General features: G+C 47.8%; 1 protein-coding gene across 5 annotated transcripts in view; it reads right to left on the reverse strand.

The window, feature by feature from the left end:
* PLEKHA6 (pleckstrin homology domain containing A6) overlaps positions 1 to 23,491 on the reverse strand; it is a 1,584,742-nt gene that overhangs the window by 21,564 nt on the left and 1,539,687 nt on the right. For 4 of the 5 annotated variants that reach the window (XR_013274469.1, XM_077481247.1, XM_077481250.1 and 1 more), the window contains one exon: positions 21,726 to 21,882. Coding sequence is in view for 3 of the 5 variants with exons in the window: in XM_077481247.1 (XP_077337373.1) it covers positions 21,734 to 21,882 (149 nt within the window). In the remaining 2 variants the exon portion in view is untranslated. Of the gene's footprint in view, positions 1 to 21,725; positions 21,883 to 23,491 lie in introns of those variants that run through there. The other variant, XR_013274470.1, reaches the window with a different exon arrangement.

A 23,491-nucleotide genomic window follows, 5' to 3' on the forward strand; every position in this document is an offset into this window, starting at 1 on the left:
AAGCGGAGCGATGACCACTTGCGGTTCATCAGTAGTTTGACTGCAGATCTGAGAGTCTGCAATTTGTCTGAAGGGAGAAAGACTCTCGCTTCCCTGGAGTCCAATAGCAGACATAGGTACTCCAGACGCTGGGTCTGTGCAATCACCGACTTCTTTAGATTCAACAGCCACTCAAATTCTTGCAGGGTCTGCATGGTGATCGCCACATCCTGCTCTAATTCTGAGGTGGAAGATGCTCTCAGGAGGAGATTGTCTGGGTAACCCACGATCGCAATCCCGTGTTGTCGCAGCAATGCCAATACTGGAGCCAATACCTTGGTAAAGACTCGGGGGCTGATGCCAGGCCAAAAGGAAGAGCCACAAATTGGTAGTGGGCTTCCCCGACTGCCAAACACAGACATTTCTGATGCCGAAGGCATATGGGTATGTGCAGGTACGCATCCTGGATGTCCAAGGACGCCAGGGAGCCCCATTGATGGAGTGCAGCGACTACTGAGTGAACTGATTCCATTCTGAACCTCTGCACTTTACAAAGTGATTGAGGGCTTTTAAGTCCAAGATCAGAAGTACCCCTTCCTTCTTGGGAACTACAAACAGATTTGAGTAGAACCCCCCCGGAAGCGTTCCGATTCCGGAACTGGTACAATCACCCCCTGATTCAGCAGGTCCCTCACCGCCCCAAACAGGGCCTCCCCGAGAACCAGGGATGCGGGTATGCTGGAGGGGAAGAATCTGTTTGGCAGCCAAGAGAGAAACTCTATCTTGTAGCATGTGGAAATCAGGTCGCAGACCCATTGGTCGGATAACCGGGAGGGCCACCGGGCTGCAAACTCCCGAAGGCGACCCCTCACCCGAGATGTGGGTGGGGGCAAACCTGCATGCGGTAGCACTTTTGTTCACAGGTTTGTTAGGCTTGCGGTTCCAGGGGCGTTTTTGACCGTCTGTGGGCGTCCTGTCGGGCTGGGGACGTTTTGTCGAAGCACCGGGCAGATGAAAAAAGCCGCTTGTGAGTGGAAAAAGAGGGCCTTTGCCTGCGGTGTGGCTCCTTAACCTTCCTGGCCTGTGTGAGTAGTGTACTCTTTCCACCCGTGGCATTTTTAATAATGTCATCCAACGAGGCTCCAAAGATCCGTCAGGGCTTTCTTGGATGCCTGGTCAGCCAAATTAGGCACCTCAGCACCACAGCTGACACTGAAGCCCTGGATAACAAAGGAAGAGTATCCAGGGCCCCGTCACAAACGTACTTAAGGCCTTGCACTAGTTGGTCTGTCAGTTCCACGCAGACAGGGGAGGCCTGTTGCTCTCCCAATTTGCGGTGAAAAAGTTTTGCCCACTCAGTCAGTGTCTGCGACACCAGTGCGGATGCCAGTACAGGTCGCACGGCTGACCCCACAACCGTAAACAAGGAATGAGCCATTGCCTCGGCCTTCCTGTCCGCACCGCCATGTTTTTGGGAACCAAAAAGGTCCATTGCGGCTGACCCTATTCCCTGTAGATGAACTTGTCAAAATAAGTCAAATATGGGAACACCTTAGGTGGATGTGCTGGCTTGTGGGACCCAAAAGGGACTGACACATCAGCAGAGGGATCCGCTGGCTCCTGGAACTTCAGGGTATCCCGCACAGCTGTGATAAGTGCTCTAACCGGACGGGGAATCATCCTCGCTGGTCCTGGTCAGCCTCGTCTGATAGGTCAGAGCAGGGTTCACCATCCGCAGCAGGGCCCGAGTCTGCATCAGAGCTCTCCCCAGAGGACGGGGGGGGGAGGGGGCAGGGGCCTTTTACGTGCGCCTTTCCTTCCACACACCGCCTCTATTTTTGCAACAAAAGAATTAAGGACCGCCGTCAGGGTGTCCATGGGCACAGCGCTATCCACAGGTGACCCGGTTGCAATAGCCTGGATTTCGGGGGAAGAAAGCCATGCTGACCCTACCCTGTCTGCCACCTGAAAGGGGACTTTGGACAGTGAAGGTCCCACCCTCCTGCTACCGCCGCCTGGGGGGGGTGGGGGGGTTCCTAGAGCCAGACTCACCACCCTGGGGCATTCTGTGATGGTTACTAGCCGTGCCTGTAGTCCCCAGGAGGTCACCCAAGTGCAGAGAGAAGAAACTGTGTCGGCAGCAGCTGTAGAAAAGAGCAGTGAAACGATCTGCAGAGCTTGCACCAGCGTTCAGGAAATGGCCATCCAGTGTCCTGTATACACAGGGAACACAGGAAACAGCATGTGATAACACATGGTATGCTGTCACAAGAGAACTGCGGTGAAAAGAATGCTTGGGCTTCAAAAAAAATGGCCGCCAATGATACTAATAGGAAAATCTCATAGAAAATGGCCGCTGAGGCTCACAGGGGGAACCTGCTCTGCCCTCATCCAAAATGGGCGCCGGACAGCGCCATGCGGTGACAAGAGAAATCATAGAACAGCGCTGCCTCCATCCAGCAAAAATACCTCCACAGACACCTTTTGGGACCCCTCACACTGGGATCAGGACCATTGCTAGCCGCACAGACCCCTTACAGGTGAGAGACCCAGAGATCCTCCATACACACACCGCCAACAGCTCATGCAGCCACCCCCGGGGGTGAAGGAGGGAAGATAGGGACGTGGGAGAGAAGAGGAGGTGAGGTGGCCCCCGAATCGACCTCCCAGGGAATGTCCAGTTGCTCAACCCTCCGAAGCAGGGAGAGCCGTACTTACCAGTCCTGAAGAGCTGGGAGACATTCCATCACAGACCCACTCCTGCGCAGTTACCGGGTGGCTGCTGGCCCAGTATACTGTGATACAGACATCAGTAGCCCGGTCATATGTATACCCCAGAGCATTGAAGCTCACCGACCATCTCTGGAGCTGGGGTATGTCGTGGCCTGCCGAGCCTTAGCTACGACCTGCACACGCTCGATGGCCGGACTGGGGGGACTACAAGGATAACTCAACCATCCTGTCACCCAGCCGGCAGTTGATAGAAGATCACAGGATCTTCATCTTGTGCAAAACTATAAAACCTGCATCAAAAAAATGGACCAAAGGGCCCGCAGGGTTCCTAGGTCATTTTCCTTCACTAGGCAAAATAAAACTGATGCTGCTGGGGCAGCGGGGAGGTTTGTTAGCACGGGGTCCGCCACCTGGGCAGTACTGACAATTCTGTGTATTCTGTTACAATTTTGCCTAGTTATCCTAGTGGCAGGCTAACAAACCCATTTAGTTACAGAGAGGAGCTGTGTCGGTCGGTGAATATAAGAGAAATAAGGGTCAGTCCCCATCTGCAGCCTCACAAGTGCCATGAATGCAGCACTCCTATTGCCATGAATTCAGCTCCACCATTGCCAAGAATGCAGCCCCACCATTGCCAAGAATGCAGCCCCACCATTGCCAAGAATGCAGCCCCACCATTGCCAAGAATGCAGCCCCACCATTGCCATGAATGCAGCCCCACCATTGCCATGAATGCAGTACCCCCATTGCCATCAGTGAAGCACCTCTTTGCCATCAGTGCAGCACACCCATTGCCATGAATGCAGCACCCACCATTGCCATGAACGCAGCACCCACCATTGGCAGGAATGCAGCACCCACCATTGCCAGGAATGCAGCACCCCCATTGCCAAGATTGCAGACTCACCATTGCCATCAGTGCAGCCTGATTGATGCCGATTCATCTGCAGCCTTGGAGGGGCAGGGAGGGGGGCGGCATGAGCACCAAAAGATTACATACAGGAAAAAAGGTTTTCTCAGCGGCCTCTTTAATACAAAGTCCTGCCTCCTATGATGGACAGAACAGTCGTGCAATGGCAGCGCAGGAGACGAGACTTCCTATCACAAAGGCTGCCGTGTAAATAGGAAATTCTCCTGTGTGTATGACACTTGTCCCGCCTCCTCTCTGTCCCCTCCAAGGCAGCCAGCATATATATCTTTTGTGACCCCGGCGTTGGGAGATCTTTGGGGGCCACAAAAGATATATATATGTCCAAACTTTGTCCAGACTTTGGACATGCCTGTTGTAGTTTGTCAGTGGAGTGTGTCTGCGTAGTAAGTACTTAAGTTAAAGTGCACCAAACACCACTTTTCATTGATTATTAAGATTGATTAAGTGCATCTAAGTTATACATTTCCCCTTCTCTATTATAGTTTGGTAATAAGCCCCCCCATCATATCTGGGAGGCCAACAAGGAGAGGCAGCTGTTCCCATGGGGAATAGCGGTGTCTGTATCAACAGGCAATGGTGGGCGTGGTCTGTCGCCAGGCAGGACACTATTTCCTCTGTTTAGTGATGTTGCCCGTGCTATCCAGCCACAGCATGCAGAGGAGGTGGTGGGCTGGCTTACTAAACCATCGTCAATCACCCAAGCAGAGACTAGTGCACAGTCCATCAAAGTTGTTCCTTGACAATGCACAGACATTACTTGATTCTAATGTTAGTTCTGAGGTTGAGGAAGGTATGAACATGAGGACACGAGTTGGTTCCAGTGATGATGAGATTGGAGGGGATGATGATGATGAGGTCACTGATGCAACTTGGGTGCCAGATAGAGCAGAGGAGGAAAGTAAGGGTGAGGCACAACCCCAACAAGGCAGCCATCATGGAAGAGTAAAGAGCAGCCACCCTATTCCATCACACTATGAAGCTGTTATTTCCCGTGGGCACTTCCCACAGCTCAGTTGTCTGGGCCTTTTTTTAGCACATGTGCAGCCGATTGCACTGCTGCAATTTGCAAAGTTTGCCTCAAGCAGATCAAAAGGGAGCAATTCTGCTCCTCCTCACTCCTCACCTTTCAGGTCTAATCCTGTTATATCTGATGACCTCTCAGCAGCCTCCACTGACAGGGATTATGGTATAGTGAAGGGTGTTACAAGGTCCTTGCTGCATGTCTGCCAGCAGCATACCACCAGCTGTAGCATATAGCAGGCAAATTTCTCTTCACCAACTGCTGCAGTTTAAAAAAAAAATTGGCACTGCCTGCCCAATGTCTAAATTCCGGGTTATCCAAGCTGCTGGCTTTACATCTCCTGCCTTTCTTTCTGGTGTATTCTGCCCCCTTCTGTGAACTTGCAGAATGTGTTGTACCAAAATGGCAGGTTACCAGTCGCTATTTGCATGCAAGGCCATTCCATCTTTGTACCATCACATGGAAGGCAATGTTGTGGCATCGTTGAGCAAGGCAGTCAACAGCAAAAGTCCAGCAAGTGTTGTCAGGGACAATAGATTTCATTCACAGCACACTGGGCAACTCTGCTTGAAACTTGGAAGGATGCAGGACAGGGCTTTGTGGTGCAGCAATGTCTCCATACAGCTGGTGGTGATAATGCCAGATTTGTCACCCCCACGCCCTCCTCCTCCATGCCCTTCTCTGTTGAATTAATACAAACACTGTACTGAAAAACACCCCTCATGGATATTCAGGCATTTAAAGATCAGAGTAAACCAGGTTTAAAAGACTGACGCCAATTTATATGTATACAATACTAAAATGGACAATGGTCCATAAAAAAACATAACATACAGGAATACAAAAATATAGAGACTACAAAGCATCTATGAAAAAGTACCCTAGACTATGAGATACAACCCACAGTGGCTGCCTACATATAGTGGACCAGCTGGGGGGATCTCAGAGTACAATGACATGTTTTGGAGTGAATCCTTATTCTGGGGATTTGGGGTACAGAGAAATCTACAATGTAATAGGTAACAGTTAGCATATAGAGAAAACAGCCACCTATAATATATATAACAATATATTCAATATATGTAAACAGTTTAATACAATTTTTGCTGCAGATAGTACAGCAGGCTGGATGAACTTACATTTACACATGGTAAAAAAAGTATGCAAGCCTTCAGATGGGGCTGGAGTGAAACATATATGTATTAAACTGTTTACATATATTACATATATATTATTCTATACATTATAGATGGTTGTTTTCTCTATATGCTAACTGTTGGGGGTCCAAGTAGAGGATAGGCTCAGCAATGGCATGCAATAATACCAAGCTGCTGCTAACAAAGCAAACAGAATATTGGCATGTATTAAAAAAGAGATTAACTCCAGGAATAAAGTGATAATTCTCCCAATCTACAATACTCTGGTCCAACCGCACCTGGAGTATGCTGTGCAGTTCTGGGCACCAGTCCTCAAGAAGGATGTACTGGAAATGAAATACAAAGGAGGGAAACAAAGCTAATAAAGTGTCTGGAGGATACATAGTTGCCAACATTGTAAAAAAAAAATCTGGGACACTTTTTTTGGCTGTAGGCACAGTTGTATTATCATGAGGGGGCGGGGCATGCATTTGTAGGTGTGGCATAGGGAAAAAATGTATAAATGATTTGGAAAAATGGGTGTGGTTTACACAAAATATTGGGCGTGGCTTAAATAGGCGGTGGCTCAAAGGGTGTGGTTAGAGTCTGAAATGAATGCAGGATGGAGAGGAAAAAGGGTGGAGAGGGATGGAGGGACAGCAGCCCCAGATCCTACACCACAATAGCAATATGTGTTTTCCAGACAATCAGCAGATAAAGATACTCCAAATACCTGGTGTTAGCGTTTCATTCATCCCGGCGCCATGATTGTTATGATGTCTGGATGATTGAAGCACATTATTTCTATTATTACATTGTAATATAACATGAAATCATTCAACTCACCTCACCTCACTAATGCTGAATCAGTGGGAGCCATGAGCGTGTCCCTAGCCACGTTGCCTGCCACCAGATGCCATCAGGTGCCCCCAGCAGAGTCCATCCTTACATCTGTGTCCCCGGCAGCGGAGCCCCTCCTTACATCTGTGTCTCCATCAGTGAAGGCCCTCCTTACATCTGGTGCCCCCATCAGTCCTCCTAACATCTTGTGTCCCCATCAGTCCTCCTTACATCTGGTGTCCCCATCAGTCTTCCTAACATCTGGTGTCCTATCAGAAACCATGAATCAGACCATGACAGAAGTACAATTAAATCACACTTGTTTATTAATAAAAAATAAAAAGGTAAATTGAGTAAGCGTAGTCAAAGCATAGCCAGAGTCCAGTAACCAGATCGAGTAGTCAGCCAGTCCAGAGTTCAATAACCAGATCGGGTAATCAGCCAGGCCAGAAGTCAGGGATCCAAGTGGAGCAACAGCAAAGAGGATGAGGAGCCAGAAGGGATGTCAGCAAGCTGGCCTTTACGCAGGAGATGGTTTCTTGTGATGTAACCAAGGCAAAGGCAGAGATGAAGTGAGCTGGACAGCTTTAAGTAGGCAGGTCAGACGAGCAAGATCAGGAACAGTTGGGTAACTGTGGAGAGAGATGAGTGCTGGCAATTAGCCAACAGCTGAGCAGCTGGCCCAGAGAAGGAAGGGCTAAGCCAACCCAGACAGTACCCCCTCCTCAAAGACCACTCTCCCTCGGAAGGCCACCGGACTTGAGGGGAAAACGTCTATGGAACTCGCGGAGGAGGACAGGGGCATGTACGTCTGAGGATGAAACCCAGGAGCGTTCCTCCAGACCGTACCCTTTCCAATGCACCAGGTACTGTATGCGCCCACTGAACCTACGGGAGTCAACAATGGATTGTACCTCATACTCCTCAACCTGAATAGGGTGAGGACGTGGCACCAAGGTGGTAAATCGGTTACAGACCAACAGTTTCAAAAAGGAGACATTAAACATATTTGAGATGCGCATACTAGGAGGAAGGTCCAAAACATAAGCCACTGGGTTAATTTTGCGAAGGACATGGAAAGGTCCAATAAACCGAGGTGCAAACCTCAGTGAGGAAACATGAAGCCGGAGGTTGCGAGATGACAGCCAGGCCCTGTCCCCAACCCGGTAGGCAGGCGCAGGCAGGCGTCTGCGGTCAGCATGGAGTCTGTACCTATCATTAGCATGACGCAAAGCCTCCTTGACTTGTACCCAAGTGGAACGAAGACCACGGAGATGCTCCTCTAACGCAGGAATACTCTGCGGAACAAACAAGTCAGGCAACATGGAAGGTTAGAAACCATAATTCACCATAAATGGAGACAATCGGGAGGCAGAATTCAAGGCACTGTTGTGAGCAAACTCTGCCCGAAGTAATAGGTCTGACCAGTTGTTAAAGTGGTCAGAAATATAGCAATGTAGGAATTGCTCCAAGGACTGATTGGCTCGCTCTGCGGCCCCATTAGACTACGGGTGATACGCAGAAGAGAAAGCAAGCTGGATTCCCAACTGTGCACAAAAGGCTCACCAGAACCGGGAGACAAACTGACTGCCCCTGTCCAAGACAATCGCCTTGGGTAGCCCATGTAAGCAAAAGATCTCCCGAGCAAAAATGGAAGCCAGTTCCTTAGAGGTAGGCAACTTCTTAAGAGGAATACAATGACACATCTGTGAGAACCAGTCAACCACCATAAGGATAACAGTGTTGCCCTGGGAGTTGGGCAACTCCACAATGAAATCCATAGACAGGTGGGTCCAAGGCCTTTCTCCATTGGGTATGGGTTGTAGGAGGCCCACTGGAAGGTGTCGTGGAGTTTTACTCTGAGCACACACAAAACAGGCAGCTACAAAGGCAGTACCATCAGCCTGTAGACTAGGTCACCAGAATTGTTGGGAAATGGCCCAAATTTGTTGATTCTTCCCAGGATGGCCAGCTGCCTTGGGAGAATGGTAAGTCTGGAGCACGGCAGCACAGAGTCTCTCTGGGACAAAGCAGCGGTCACAAGGTTTCTCAGGAGGAGCATGGACCTGAGCAGCAAGAATTTTGTCACCCAAAGGAGAAGTAAGACTGGTGTGAACCGTAGCCAAGACACGATCAGGAGAAATCACCGGAACTGGAACCGACTCCGACTTGGAAGTGGAGGAAAATTTTCGTGACAAGACATCAGCCCTTACATTCTTAGTACTGGGTAAGAATGAGACAATGTAATTAAAACTAGAAAAAAAAGGGCCCATCGCGCCCTTCTGGGAGAGAGAGGCGCTTAGCCTCAGACAAGAATGTAAGATTCTTATGGTCAGTAAGAATAAGAACCAGCACAGTGGTACCTTCAAGGAAATGTCTCCATTCTTTCAGAGCTAAAATGATCGCCAACAGCTCTCTGTCACCAATCTCATAATTGCACTCAGCAGGTGACAATTTCTTGGAAAAGTAGCCACACGGATGCATAGCGCTCTCAGAGTTAGGTCGTTGAGACAGAAGGGAGCCAACTCCAGTCTCAGAAGCAGCAGCTTCTAGGATAAAAGGCAACATAGGATCAGGATGTGCCAACACAGGAGCAGAAACAAAGGCAGCCTTGAGAGTCTCAAAGGCCTTAATGGACTCCGGAGACCAACTCTGTGGATTACCATCCTTTCTGGTCATATGGGTCAGGGGCTTGACCAGAGATAAGAAATTACGAATAAACTACCGATAGTAGTTGGCAAAGCCCAGGAAATGCTGCAGAGGATGTAAACCCACGGGTCGAGGCCACTGTAGGACTGCCAAAAGTTTCTCTGGAGAGAGCTGACAATTAGCCGACAGCTGAGCAGCCAGCCCAGAGAAGGAAGGGCTAAGCTAGCCCTGACATGTCCCCATCAGTCCTCCTAACATGTGGTGTCCCCATCAGTCCTCCTAACATGTGGTGTCCCCATCAGTCCTCCTAACATCTGGTGTCCCCATCAGTCCTAATAACATCTGGTGTCCCCATCAGTCCTCTTTACATCTGCTGTCCCCATCAGTCCTCCTTACATCTGGTGTCCCCATCAGTCCTCCTTACATCTGGTGTCCCATCAGTCCTCCTTACATCTGTGTCCTCATCAGTCCTCCTAACATCTGGTGCCCCCCTGTGACATCCAGACTGCCCCCCTGTGGTCCCCCTGAAATCCAGACTGTCCCGTGACATCCAGACTGGCCCCCCGTGGCCCCCCTAACATCCAGACTGGCCCCCCGACATCCAGACTGGCCCTCCTGTAGCCCCTCCCCGACATCCAGACTGGCTCCCCCGTGGCTCCTTCAGACAAAGTTGCCGCATGGCTACAATGGAGATTAAGCTGCGGCATTGCCCACCCCCTGGCCCTTTCCATAACAGCTCATAGAGACTGGCAGCGGGGCAGGAGTGAGCAGCGCCACAGCTCAATCTCTATTGTAGCCATCTGCCAAGCCTACTTCTATGGTCTTCTTGAAAATGGCAGCGGGAAAATGACGGGAAAAAACGAATTTCCCGGGACATTTCCTGGGAAAAGATTAAATCAGGAAAAGGGTCTAATTCCCGGGAATGTCCCGATTTGGCAACTATGAGGATATTTGTTATGGGGTGTGACAGCCGAGGACATAAGGACAGAAGCACAATGTCCTCATTTAGATGAAAGGTCAAAACAACCTTTGGAAGAAACAAAGTCTGCGGATGCAGCACCACCTTATCCTTGTGGAGGATCAAGTAGGGAGACTCGCAAGACCGGGACGCCAATTCAGAAACCCTCCTGGCAGATGTAATGGCCACTAGAAAGACTACTTTATGAGAGAGTGTCAATAAGGGAATTTCCCTAATGTTTTCAAATGGAGGTTTCTGAAGCACTGAGAGCACCAGATTCAAATCCCACGGAGGTATGGGTGGTTGAACCGGAGGGGCCACATGTCGAACCCCCTGAACAAACGTACTCACCAATGAATGAGTTGCCAAAGGATGCTGAAAAAAAAGACAGCCAAAGCTGATATCTGCCCCTTGATGGTGCCTATGGCAAGTTTCTGATCCACTCCTCACTGTAAAAACAGCAGGATCCTGGAAATCGAGTATGTGCACGGACACCCCCCCATCTCCTCAAACATGGAGATGTAGGCCTTCCACGTACGATGATAAATCTTCTGGGAAGATGGCTTCCATGCCCTCAACATAGTGGATATTACCAAATCCGACAGACCTCGGTCCCTTAGCACCTGGTTTTCAACAGCCATGCCATTAAAGCCAGTGATGGTAAAGCAGGATAAAGTATTGGACCTTGCGACAGAAGGTTCTCTCGCATTGGCAGTCACCAAAGGAACATCCGCCACCATTCATACTATGCATACCACGGATGCTGAGGCCAATCTAGCGCAATCAGAATTATCGGAATCCCCTCGGGCCACCACTCCGTGAAGCAGATGTGGTAGAAGTTTGAGTGGGGGGAAAAGCATAAATCAGTCAATAATGCCCCCATGGAGCCACCAACACGTCTGCCACATCTGCCCAGGGATCCTTTGATCTGGCCATAAACCTCTGTACCTTGCGATTGAGTCAACAAGACAGGAGATCCACATCTGGCGTGCCCCACCTTAGGTAAAGGAGCCAAAATACATCTGGATGTAGTGACCATTCCCTTTGGTCCAGCATCTGACGACTTAGGTAGTCCACTTGCCATTTTTCTAGTCCCAAAATGTACACGGCCGACAGAGCCGACACGTGCCACTCTATCCACTGTAGGATGTGAGTGACCTCCAGTGCTACAGCCAAGCTCCTTGTTCCTCCTTGATGGTTGACATAAGCCACCGCCGTGGCGTTGTTCAAATGGATCCTGACTGGACGCCCCTGCAGCCTCTGTGACCATGGGGAGAGGCACTGCCTGATTGCCCGAAGTTCCAGTACGTTGATCGGCAGGTGGGATTCTTCCTAGGTCCAGCGACCCTGTGCTGACTGTACCCCCCAAACTCGCCCCCAACCGGTCAGGCTGGCATCCGTTGTGATCACTGTCCAATTAAGAGGAAGAAACGACTTCCCAGACCGAAGAGCCTGCGACTTCAACAACCAGAGCAGGGAGTCCCTGACTAGCTGGCTCACTCGAATTTGACAATCCAGGGACAATGGAGATTTGTCCCATTTTGACAGGATCTCCTTTTGCAAGACTTGAGTGTGGAATTGAGCATATGGTACCTCCTCAAAAGTGGATACCATGAGACCCAGGACTCGCATGCAAAAACGCAGAGACGACCACCTGCGGGACACAAACAACTTCACCGCAGCTTGAAGAGTTTTGTCCTGTAAGTGTATCTGATGTTGGTTAATGGAGATATTATTATATTTGTTGCTGACTTCTTGGACCTATCTGTATATTAAGAAGAGATGATGGTAAATCTTAGCCCTTGTACACACGGTCGGAGAATCTGTCGGAATGTGTCCTATCGGACCGTGTCGTCGGATAATCCAACTGTGTGTGGTATGCATCGGACTGATTCTGTCGGAATATCCGTCGGACCCAATTTTCCAACATGTTGGAAATATTTCCCGACCAACTGGGCCGATCGGACATACTCCGATCATGTGTAGAGAATTTTGATCGGACCAAGTGCCACGCATGCTCAGATCAAATTCCTACATCAAAGCTATTGGCTACTAGCCTGAATGTAGTCCCATCATAACGAAATTACGTCATCACGTTCTGAAAGATCGGATTTTTCGCCAACTTTGTCCAACCGTGTGTATGCAACAGTTTCGGACAAGATCCGACGGGCAAAATCTGACGGATTTGGTTGTGGAAATCTCCGACCGTGTGTACAGGGGCTAATAACTTTTTAGATATAGTGTATTCTTGTTTAAAAATAATGCTTTATATCTCTTTATTTTTTTGTATGGAATAAGCATGTTAAATATAAAAAAAAGATTGTAATGGTTTCCTACAAAAAAAAACTCCCGAAGGCGACCCCCCACTCGAGAGTCGGGAAGGGGTAAACCTTCATGCGGTAACAGATTTGCTTGCAGGCTTGTTTGGCTTGCAAAACCAGGGACGCTTTTGTCCTTCAGCAGACACCTTGTCGGACTGGGAACGCTTACCTGCCGACCCGGGCAGGCAAAAAATCCGCTTCTGAGCGGAAAGGGAGGGCCCTTGCCTATGGCGTGGCTCGTTCCCTTTTCTGGACTGTGGGAGCAACATACTCTTACCTCCAGTAACATTCTTAATAATGTCATTCAGTGAGGCTCCAAATAGCGTCTCTCCCTGGAAGGGCAAGTCCGCCAGTGCTTTCTTAGATGCCTGGTCTGCAGATCAGGCGATGTAGCACTACTGCTGATACCGAGGCTCTAGAGAGCAAGGGGGCCGCCTCGGCCCTTTTGTCAGCAGGGTCCTTGAAAGCAGGAGTCCCTTCCACTTAAATTGTGGTTACCTTATTCAACCTGGATACCAGGGGGTTAACAATCTGAGGAGATGTCCATTTTTTCAGGAGCCTCTCCTCAAAGGGGTAACACACCTCCATGCATTTCGGGACTGAAAAGGCCCGCTGCGGTTTTCCCCACTCCTTGTAAATTAACGTATCAAAATAAGTTGGGCAAGGAAACACCTTAGCCATACAGGCCGGCTTGTGTAACCCGACAGGGACCAACATCTCTGTAGATGCCCCCACCGTATCCTCCATTTTAAGGGTATCCTGCACCACTGTAATAAGTACTCTTACAAGCATCTTGTCCTGTGCTGACCCGGACATGGAGTCACCCTTACTGTCCGAACGGTCCTGGTCCGCATCCTCTGATACATCAGAACAGGGGCCGCCTGTCACGGCGGGGCCCAGTCTGAATCAGAGCTTTCCACAGAAGACGGTGGGGGGAGGGGGCATTTTTTACCCCTCTTGCGCCCGCACGCTGCTTCCACCCTGGCAACAAAGGCCTCCAGGACAGCCGACAGAGCGTCCATAGGCACCGCAGGTGCAGGGGAACCAGTTGCAATAACAGGGATGTCTGGGGAAGCCAGCTTCTGTAGCCATGCTAACCCATACTCGCCTGTCATCACTTAGGGACCTAAGACAATTCACACAAAAAGTCCACCCTCCTAGCTGCCACAGACTGAGGGGCCCCCGCAGGACTCACCACCCTGACCCTGGTACTGCACTGTGCTGCTGCTGTCCGCTCTCCCCTGTGTCCTCCACAAGGTGTCTGTGTGGAAAGCGTGCTGTTCTAGAAGGAAACAAACACCCATTGCTATAGGCAAAACTACCAGAGGCTACTAGAAAATGGCCGCCGGCCGCCTCAGCAAAGAAACGTCTGAGGGTGTTAAGAAACTGGTCACCGAACTACTAGAAAATGGCTGAAAGGCAAAAAAATGGATGTGGCTACAAAAAAATGGCCGCAGCCCCAGGAAAATGGCAGTGGAGCGCGTGGCCCAAGGAAAACACCCCACCGTGGCCCAGAAACAGGGATGGTGATGAGCGGACCCCAACACCCAGCGCAGCCCCCTGCCAGGACCCAGAGCCCCCCGGAGGACTCCCAGCCAGGTAAATGCACTGTACAAACCATGTGCCCAGTCACACAGCGGCCCATAGCATGGGGAGAAGGGAAGGGACAGGGAGAGAAGAATGGGAGAGTGGGAGACCCCCTAGTCGACCTCCCAGAGAATGCCCCGCTGTTCCATCCTGCCGAAACAGGTGGAACCATATTTAGCCCTCCTGCAGGGACTGCTTGACACATTCCAAAGACGGCACAGCACACTGTGACAGAGAAAGCAGTAGCCCAGTCATATGTGTGCCCCAGAGCATATAGCTCACCGGCCGTCCCTGGATTAGACGGGGCATGTCCTGGCCGACCCAGCACGTAGCTAGGGCCTGCTCAAGCTCGATGGCCAGGCTGGGGAGATTGCAAGGATCTATATTATCCAGCCTGTCACCCAGCCCGGCTTTTGATTGTAGATCACAGAAATCAAAAAATGCAGAAAAAAGAAAAAATTCCCAGGACCAATGGTCCCACCGGGAGCCAGGTCCTTCTACTACACAGCTGATGGATGCAGTGTGAGGGATTATAGCCAGTAGGACCGCCCCCTAGGCGGCACTGTGCAAGTGTGTACTGTGTGTTGCTGTTTCATCTCCTAAAGGGGCAATCTAAGGTCAAGCATCTAAGGTCAAGATGAGATGCTGTGTCCGCAAATGAACAATAGAGAAAAAACTATTAGATAAGCACCTGAATGACCACAACATACAGGGATATACAAGGTAATACTGAAATATAATCACACACATAGGTTGGAATTGATGGACTGATCAGTATCCTTTTTCAACCTCACCAACTATGTAAATGTTAGGTATTACATTGTAGATTTCTCTGTACCCCAAATCCCCAGAATAAGGATTCACTCCAAAACATGTTGTTGTACTCTGAGATCCCCCCAGCCAGTCCACTATATGTAGGCAGCCACTGTGGGTTTTATCTCATAGTCTAGGGTACTTTTTCATAGAGGCTTTGTAGTCTCTATATTTCTGTATTCTTGTATGTTATGTTTTTTAAGGACCATGGTCCATTTTACTATTGTATACAAATAAACTGACTTCACCCTTTTAAACCCTATTTACTCTGATCTTTAAACTGCCTGAAAGTCCCTGAGGGTTGTCTTTCATGTGCATGCAGTGTTTGCATTTTTCCAGTAATTGGGATGCTGGCATTCTCTAGGAAACTCCACTTGGAGTTTAGTCTCCTCTCCTCTGCTGAATTGTCCTATGAACCACCAGCACCCCATAAGCGTTCAAGGGGCTATTCAACGAATCAGGCTAAAAGATGCCATGAAGTCCTTCAGCTGGTCTGTCTAGGGAACAGAAGCCACACTGAGCACAGATTCTTTCAGCTCTGCAGGGGCAGGCCCAGAGGTGGTTTACGACATGCCAGCTTGAGCCAGGAATGGTGGTGTGCGATAATGGCACTAAGCTCCTTTCCACCCTTCAACAGGGAAAGCTGACACATGTGCCATGCCTGGCACATGTCCTCAATTTGGTAGTGCAGCATTTCTTAAACAGATACCTAGGGTTGGAAGATCTGCTAAAGCAGGCCAGTCTGTAGCCATTTCAGGCGGTCATACACAGTAAGTGCTCAAATGGCTGAAATTGACCGGGAATTCCACCTGCCCATAAACCTGGCTTGTGACATGCCCACCAGGTGGAACTCAACATTGACAAAGCTGCATGGCTGCACATAAAGCAGATGGCCGTCAACAAATACCTGTGTGAGTATGGCACAATGAAAGGCTCAGGGTGGCTTGGCTTTTTTTCCCTACGCTATTGGCTGCTGATAAAGGATACTTGCACTGTACTGTCACCATTTGAGGAGGCAACAAGGATGGTGAGCCTGGTGAGCCGTGACAATACATGTATCAGTGACATAATCCCTGTTGTGTTCCTGCTGGAGCAGACTCTGCATGGCATTGTGGACAGGGCACTTGAGGCAGAGCAGCGGGAGGAAGAGGAGGACTTCTTTACCGCTCAAGGCCCAGTTTATGCAGACACCATTTTTATGACGCCACAGGAGACACAAGAGGAGAGGAAGGAGGAGGAGGATTCTGGCAGGTCTGGAGGCATTGAAGCAGAGGAAGTCATACGTTAAACCTTAAGAGATGGTTTTCTTTCCCCAGAATCCTTGGTAGTAGTATATGGCAGGGAAGTGGCAGTTTAGTCCTCGGCACCCAGGGCTTTCAGCTTTCACAGCACATCAGCAGCGTCTGCATCATATGGTGGGAGATTATCTAGGGGCAAAAACAGTTGACGATCCAATGGGTTACTGGGTCATGAGAATAGACCACTGCCAAGAACTTGCCCAGTATGCAATTGAGCTGCTGGGCTGCCTTGCATCCAGCGTGCTTTCCAAACGGGAATCAAGTGTTGCCGGAGGTTTTGTGACTGATAAAAGATCACATCTGTCCACAACCTCCATTGACTGGCTGATATTTATCAAAATGAATCAGTCCTGGATTAGCAGCATCTATTAAGCTTCTGATGCTAATGTTGCTGATTACGTGTTTTCTAGATCTGGAATCTCTGCAAGACTGTCTATGCTGCCTAGTTTTGTGGAAGTTGCTTTTATCTGGAAGACATTTTTTGGTATAGGTTTCATGGCCTAATTAACACCCAGGGACCAATTTCTCTGCACCTATTTGACAGGTGCATATAATTAAAATTTTTGACAGCAAGGCCAATTCTTACTTTCATCAAGAGTACCTCTATAGGGTTATGGTGTGAAGGCATCACCAACATCCGAAGCATATTTTTTTTCTGCACCAGTTCTTTCTATCTGAAGTCTGTGGAACAGACACCAGAATTTAATCAAAAAAATCTCCAATTTTGTTCTGATTGCACTAAAATGTGGCCTCATCATACAGACTGGCTCCCCAAGCTGTTTTTTTTAATAAAGAAAGCATGCAAGGACAATGTCATTTTTTTGCTTTATAAATGTCAATTTTTGCTGCAAGTTCTATACATGGTACAGCTGCACCACTTTAAAGGCAAGTGGACCCCCCAGGCACTATATTCAAAGGAATTTTTCATTTTTATCACTGCTCATTTAACCTCCTTGCATCCGCGATATAGCTGAATGACGGCTACAGCGTGGACCTACATTGTCAGGACAATGTCATATGACGTCCTCCCGTGCATGAGCTGCCTGCGCGCCCCCCTGGGGGACACGCGCGATGCACACCGTGATCACTGAGTCAATGATCATGATAATTTGGGTAAAGTGTTGCATGACCACGCAATTGTCATTCAAAGTATGACAGCGCTGAAAGGTGAAAATTGGTCTGGGCAGGAAGGGGGTTTAAGTGCTCAGTAAGCAAGTGGTTAGAAAAATTTTTTTTTTACAAACTTTTTTGTCATTGATACATGTCCCCCAGGCAGGGCAGGACTTAGGGTGGTGGGGGCCTCTGGGCTTGAGGCACTTTCGGGCCCTACCTTCTATACATTACTCTATTTATCAGTGTATAACATTCGCCGGCATATAACACGCACACCAAATTTAGGAGGGAATTTTAAGGAAAAAATATTACATTTAAATGCCCATCAATGCAGCCTTATCAGTGTCAATCTGCAGCCTTGCCCATTCATATGCAGCCTTGTTCAGTGTCATTGCAGCCTTGTCAGTGTCATTTGCCTCCTTGTCAGTGTAGCCTTGCCATTTGCAGCCTTGCCCCAGTGTCATCTGCAGCCTTGCATTGCAGTCTTGAAGTTTAAAAATGGAGTCGCCGAGATACAGAGTCCTGTGTATCTCGGCGGCTCTCGGGTCCTTTCGGCAGTGTAACAACATATTCGGCGACCCATCTCAGTTTGCTATGGAAGTCGCCGACATCTTGGTACACCCCACACTCATCCACAGTAAGGATACACTAAGAAGGGGTAGAGCGGACATGTTGTTACACCCTCCGGAGTTTTGCATTTTAGACGTATTTGTAACAGTAAAGTCAGTTTATATAGTGAAATACCGGACTTAGAACTCCGTCTGACTACTTAGATCTTGAATTTTAAAAGCAGCGGCAACCCTGCTCATCTCAAAGGTTTGCTAATCTGACAGAAGTTCGCTGCTTTTAAAATTTAACATCTAAGTAGTCAGATTAAGTTGTAAGTACTGTATTTAACTATATACTAACTTTAATGTTATAAATGTGTCTAAAATGCAAAACTCCGGTGGGTGTAACAACATGTCCGCTTTACCCCTTCTTAGTGTATCCTTACTGTGGATGAGTATGGGGTGTAGCAAGATGGCAGCAACGGAGCGTCACTTCCGTAGCAAACTGCGATGGGTCGTCAAATATGTCATTACAGTGGCTCTCGGGTCCTCTCGCAGTCCCGAGCGGAGCCAAGAGTAGCCGAGTGTACTCGGCTCAGTCACGCTCAGTCCCTGTGCTATGTTCATCATAGGGCGGGACTGGGCGTGACTGTGAGTGGAGCCGAGTACACTCGGCTATGTTTCTTGGCTTGGCCCACGGGGCCCCCTATTGGGCGGGGCCCATGGGCTTAAGCCCAGTCAAGCCCAATGGTAAGTCCGGCCCTGCCCCCAGTTTAGTGCTTGGACCCCCATACCCTTTGTATGCCCAATAACTTGCCTTCAAAATGGTTCCAGTTCGGGTCCCAAAGACCTTCATGGGATTTGTTGTTTGGCACTGAACTTTTGCGATGTTTAAAAGTTCCGGCGTGAACTGAACCGGGAGGGGGAGGGGGGGGGGGTGTTCGTCCCATCTCTACTGGCTAAGCTTTATTTTTGACTATTTGAGCTTTTGAGGACACCTGACAATTTAAAACAATGCATATTTCTCCTTTCTGTTATATAGAGCTGAAATAGTTCCCACAAAACTAAGACCAGTCTAAACTTAGTAATATAATATTTTCAGCAGATAATCAGGCTACACTTATGTACCATGTATTTGATAAGAAGTTATCTGACCTTGCACATAAAGTTCAGTAGACATGTATGTGACCCCTATATGCAAATGTAGCAGTGGCTCCTGAAGAGCACGTGCTATGCGTTTTTTTTTTTTTCAAACTTTGCCTAAACTGCAGTTTGGTTTGGGTTTATTTGTCTAAATTGGACCTCTGCATCAGTCTGACTGGACTGTGAGATATTCAGCCTGGCCACAGGGGGAACTGCCTCTTGTGGCAGGCGTGGAACTATGGTCTGGTTAGGTGCTTAATTTACTCTCTTTCGGAGCCAGGTCAGTGGGAGTGGCCCTCTCGCTGTGCCCTCTGGGAGAGGGTATTTAAGATGTGGACATCACGTGGTTCGTGGTTCTGGTCCAGTATGATGTGCTGACTTCATGGTCCTGGTCCTCCTGACCAGCCCCCAGGAAGGCTATGGCCTGGGGTGCAGATCCACCCGACATTAATGCCTCAGGGCTGGCTAGCCCGAGGCAAGGAAACTAAAGGAGGATTCTGAGGTGGTTGGGTGCAGTCTCCGGTTCGGGAAAGACCCAGAGTACTTAGAGCATTCCAGGGGAGGACTCTTAAGAATAACACCACGTACGGGTTGGTTTTCTTAACAAGAGCCTGGAAGGGCTGAAGTAACCTAGAGAATCCGGTCTTGTGGATATCACCGAGCAGGCTGAAAGATCCAGGTATCCTACAAGTGTTTAAAGTTTAGTTTCCGTACATGTTCTACAACAACTTCTGTGGCAGAGACATTATTTTGTACGTTCTACAACAACGTTTGTGGCAGAGACTTGTTCCTGAGTAAGCACCTTGTTGGCTGCTAGGCCTTGTGAGAGAGGGACTGTCCAACCTGGGTGACCATCCAGCTGCGAATGGCTATTCTCTGGATGCAGTCAAAGTAAGCAAGTTATTCAAAGTTTTTTTGACTTTGACACTAAGCCCTTGTACACATGGTTGGACATTCCGACGGAAAATGTCCGATCAGACCGTGTTGTTGGATAATCCGACTGTGTGTGGGCTCCATCGGACTGTTTCCGTGGGAATAATAGAGAATTCCGACCGATCAAAGTGCCACGCATGCTCAGATCAAATTCCTAGAACAAAGCTATTGGCTACTAGCCTGAACGTAGTCCCGTCGTAATGAAATAACGTCATCACGTTCTGAACGATCGGATTTTCCGACAACTTTGTCCGACCGTGTATATGCAACAGTTTTGGACAAAATCAGTCGGACAAAATCCAACGGATTTGGTTGTCAGAATGTCCGACCGTGTGTACAAGGGCTAAGAGTTCCTGAACTTCCTTTCCAACCCTCTGATCCCAAATTGAAAGACTGTTCAACTGACTGAGTTTTGCAAATAAAATCCATTCAATTGAATCTGTTAGTCTCAAGTTACTGGGCTATTTATCACGGGACATCCCCTAGACGTGCCACAAGGAGAACAGAAGGTAACGGTGAGCCCAAAAATAACCAGCAGCTCCTTCGGGGGTTAGTGCTACACAAACATAACCTCCAACACAGGTAAGTAAAGCCCCTCATAATTGTTTATAAAATGTTTTTTCTCATGTCATTTACTACCAAAGAAATCTAATCTCTCCCCAGCCACAGACACACACACACACTTCCCCCACTCCCTATGCATGCGTATCTTGACCAGCAGCCAAGGCATCTACCTTTTTTTTTTACATTCTACGCCAGGCATATGCAATTAGCAGACACCCCCAGCTGAACTACAAGTCCCAAGAGGCATAGCAAGACTCTGACAGAGGCATGATGGGGCTTGCAGTTTTGCAATAGTTGGAGGTCTGCTAATTGAATATCCCTGTTCTACGTCCTTTTATGGGACCAGGTTAAAAAGCCAGAGATGCCTAAGGTGTCTATGGTGAACTACCTGCACAGACGTGATCAGTGCACAGAACATTTGTGAGAATGATGCACTGGAGGCAGCTGGAATGAGGCAAGTTTGGATCTGAAGATTGTGGGTTAGTTTAGCTTGGGGGAGGGGGATGGGGGATTCATAAATCTTTACCACTAAAAACATAGCAATTTATTTGCAATTGTCCTTTAATCTGAATTTCACAAGAAATGTCTGTGAAAAATCAACAAAATGCATTTCATTTATGTAAATAACATACAAGCATACCTCCCAACTGTCCCTGATTTGGAACAAAGTCCCTCTGCCCTCCTTCCTCTTCATTTGTCCCTTATTTTGATCTAATCTATATAGTTGTATACAAAAGGCACTATTTATCTATCGAAAAGTGTTTCCCAGTGTTAAACCTTTTATCCAATTTCTAAATTGCTGCATTTGTAAATTCCAAAAGCCAATATAAAGCAATAGTAGTGGTAATAAAAAGCACCTGTGGGTATAACCAATAATTTTTTTTGTACAATTCTCCTTTAAGGGGGCATGACGGGGGGGGGGGGGGGGGGTCCTATGCCTACATACTTTTGCTATTGGAGCGTCCCTCATTCCCATTTTAGAAAGTTGGGAGGTATGTACAAGCAGAGTATCATGCTAAGGAAAAAGATAATTTATAAACATATTTTTTTTGAATTTACATACATATTTAATATAGTTATTTTTTGTTATTCGTTTCAATTTATAAACTGCTATGACAATTTTTATTTTTTTTTATCAAAGGGGAAGCAATATCTTACATTTTGACTCAGACACACATGATGTTCGCCCCATATTCCCCAGCGCTGTCACTGCTGTTGCTGTCTCCACCTAGAGCCGAGTGTCCAGAAGAGAAGGGGATGATCTGTGGAGCTGGGGAGGTGGGAGACGTAGGAGGACTTGGGGTGGAGCATAGAGCTGGAAACAAAAAATGAAAATGAAAATGCAGGAATCATGAAAGGTGTTTTTGTGCTTATGACAGAAAAATGGAGTCATGGAAATCAACATCTTACACAATTCAACCACAAAACTCTCCTCCCCCCAGAATAAGATGTCAACATTTCAGAATGTAAGGCTCTAGTTAAACAAATATTGCACTCAGTGTCAAATACCTGGTCAGCCTATGCAATTTATGAATGTATAATTGAATGTCATGGCACCTGCCTTTATTACAAAGTTTTTCTATTATTAAAGAGTCACTGAAAAGGGCCAAGAAAACAAGTATGGATTTTTGGTTTTATAATCGCATTTACCTAGGTGAATGCAGTATCTGTCCAGCACCTGTAAAAACTGAGCGATCAAACACCGCTGGTCTCTCGGTTCTCAGAGCTCCCCGAACACAGAGTTGATAACTGTCAGTCACGGGTTCTCTCCTCTGCCCCCCCTCCCTCCACTCTGCACTCACTGGATCGCTGGGCAGAGGAGGGTGCGGGAGCAGCCAGCTCAGGCTCTCAGTGGTCGCAATCTTTCCCGAGCCTGGACCAGCTGCGTGACGTCAGCTGTCTACTGAAAATGGGTCAGAGGAGTGCAGAACAGACTGCACTACTGTGATCCACAGGAAAAGTACAGCCACACAAGCTTTAGCTGTACTTCTTTAATTAAAATATTGACCATTACAAAACATATATCTATCTTTAATAACTAAGGGATCATTTATAATGTTCTCTTCTGGACACTGCAACGTTTACTCCACACTGTACCTTTGTTTTATAATTCATTTAAAAAATGTGTGGAGCCTGCAGTGTCCTTTCCATAACACTATAGAGAATACTCTATGAAAAAAGTGCAGTTTCCAATACATATAAACATAAGAACAAAAGTATGCCAACATATAATAACAATGCTTCAAGGTTCAAGAAATATTGAAGGTGTCACCTATGAATGTATTTCAATCAGCACACCTCTTACATAACTTAGCTTAATGAGTTATCACAAAATATTCACAAAAAAGATATAAAGAGAGAGGAGTATACACGTGCCCATTTTCCAGATCGTTCCTGTAGGTGCAATATGGAGAGAGAGAGGGAACGTGGGATGACAAGACGATAAATCAATTGCATAGGTCCCCATGAGTTATGAACCCAACGTGGGTGAAAAGGTGTAGCGGGAAGCCGGAACGACTGTCAAAATTCTGCCACATCCCTTCCCACATTATACCTGAAGCATAAGGTCTTTTACTATATAGCCTACTGGCAGATTAAAAGGAACATATAAGAGAAGAAAAATGCAGAGGATGAAATAGAGAAAAAAAGTGGGAGTCATATGACTATGAAGTATCATTTAAAGTGTAAGTCCACCCTAATGCCCTGTACACATGACCGATTTTCCCACTGGAATAAACTCTGGAGTTTTTTCTGATGCAGTTCAGATGGAATGCCGCTGAAACTTCTTGCATACACACAATCACACCAAAGTCAGATCGTCAAGAATGCGGTGATGTACAACACCAGTAGCCAATAGCTTCTGTCTGGTACTTGCTTCAGAGCATGCATATGTATGCAATCAGGCAGGCCTTTGCACTACATGG

This window comes from Lithobates pipiens, unplaced genomic scaffold, assembly GCF_037356315.1.
Source record: "Lithobates pipiens isolate NorthernLeopardFrog02 unplaced genomic scaffold, aLitPip1_a1.2 Scaffold_16, whole genome shotgun sequence".
NCBI lineage: Eukaryota > Metazoa > Chordata > Amphibia > Anura > Ranidae > Lithobates > Lithobates pipiens.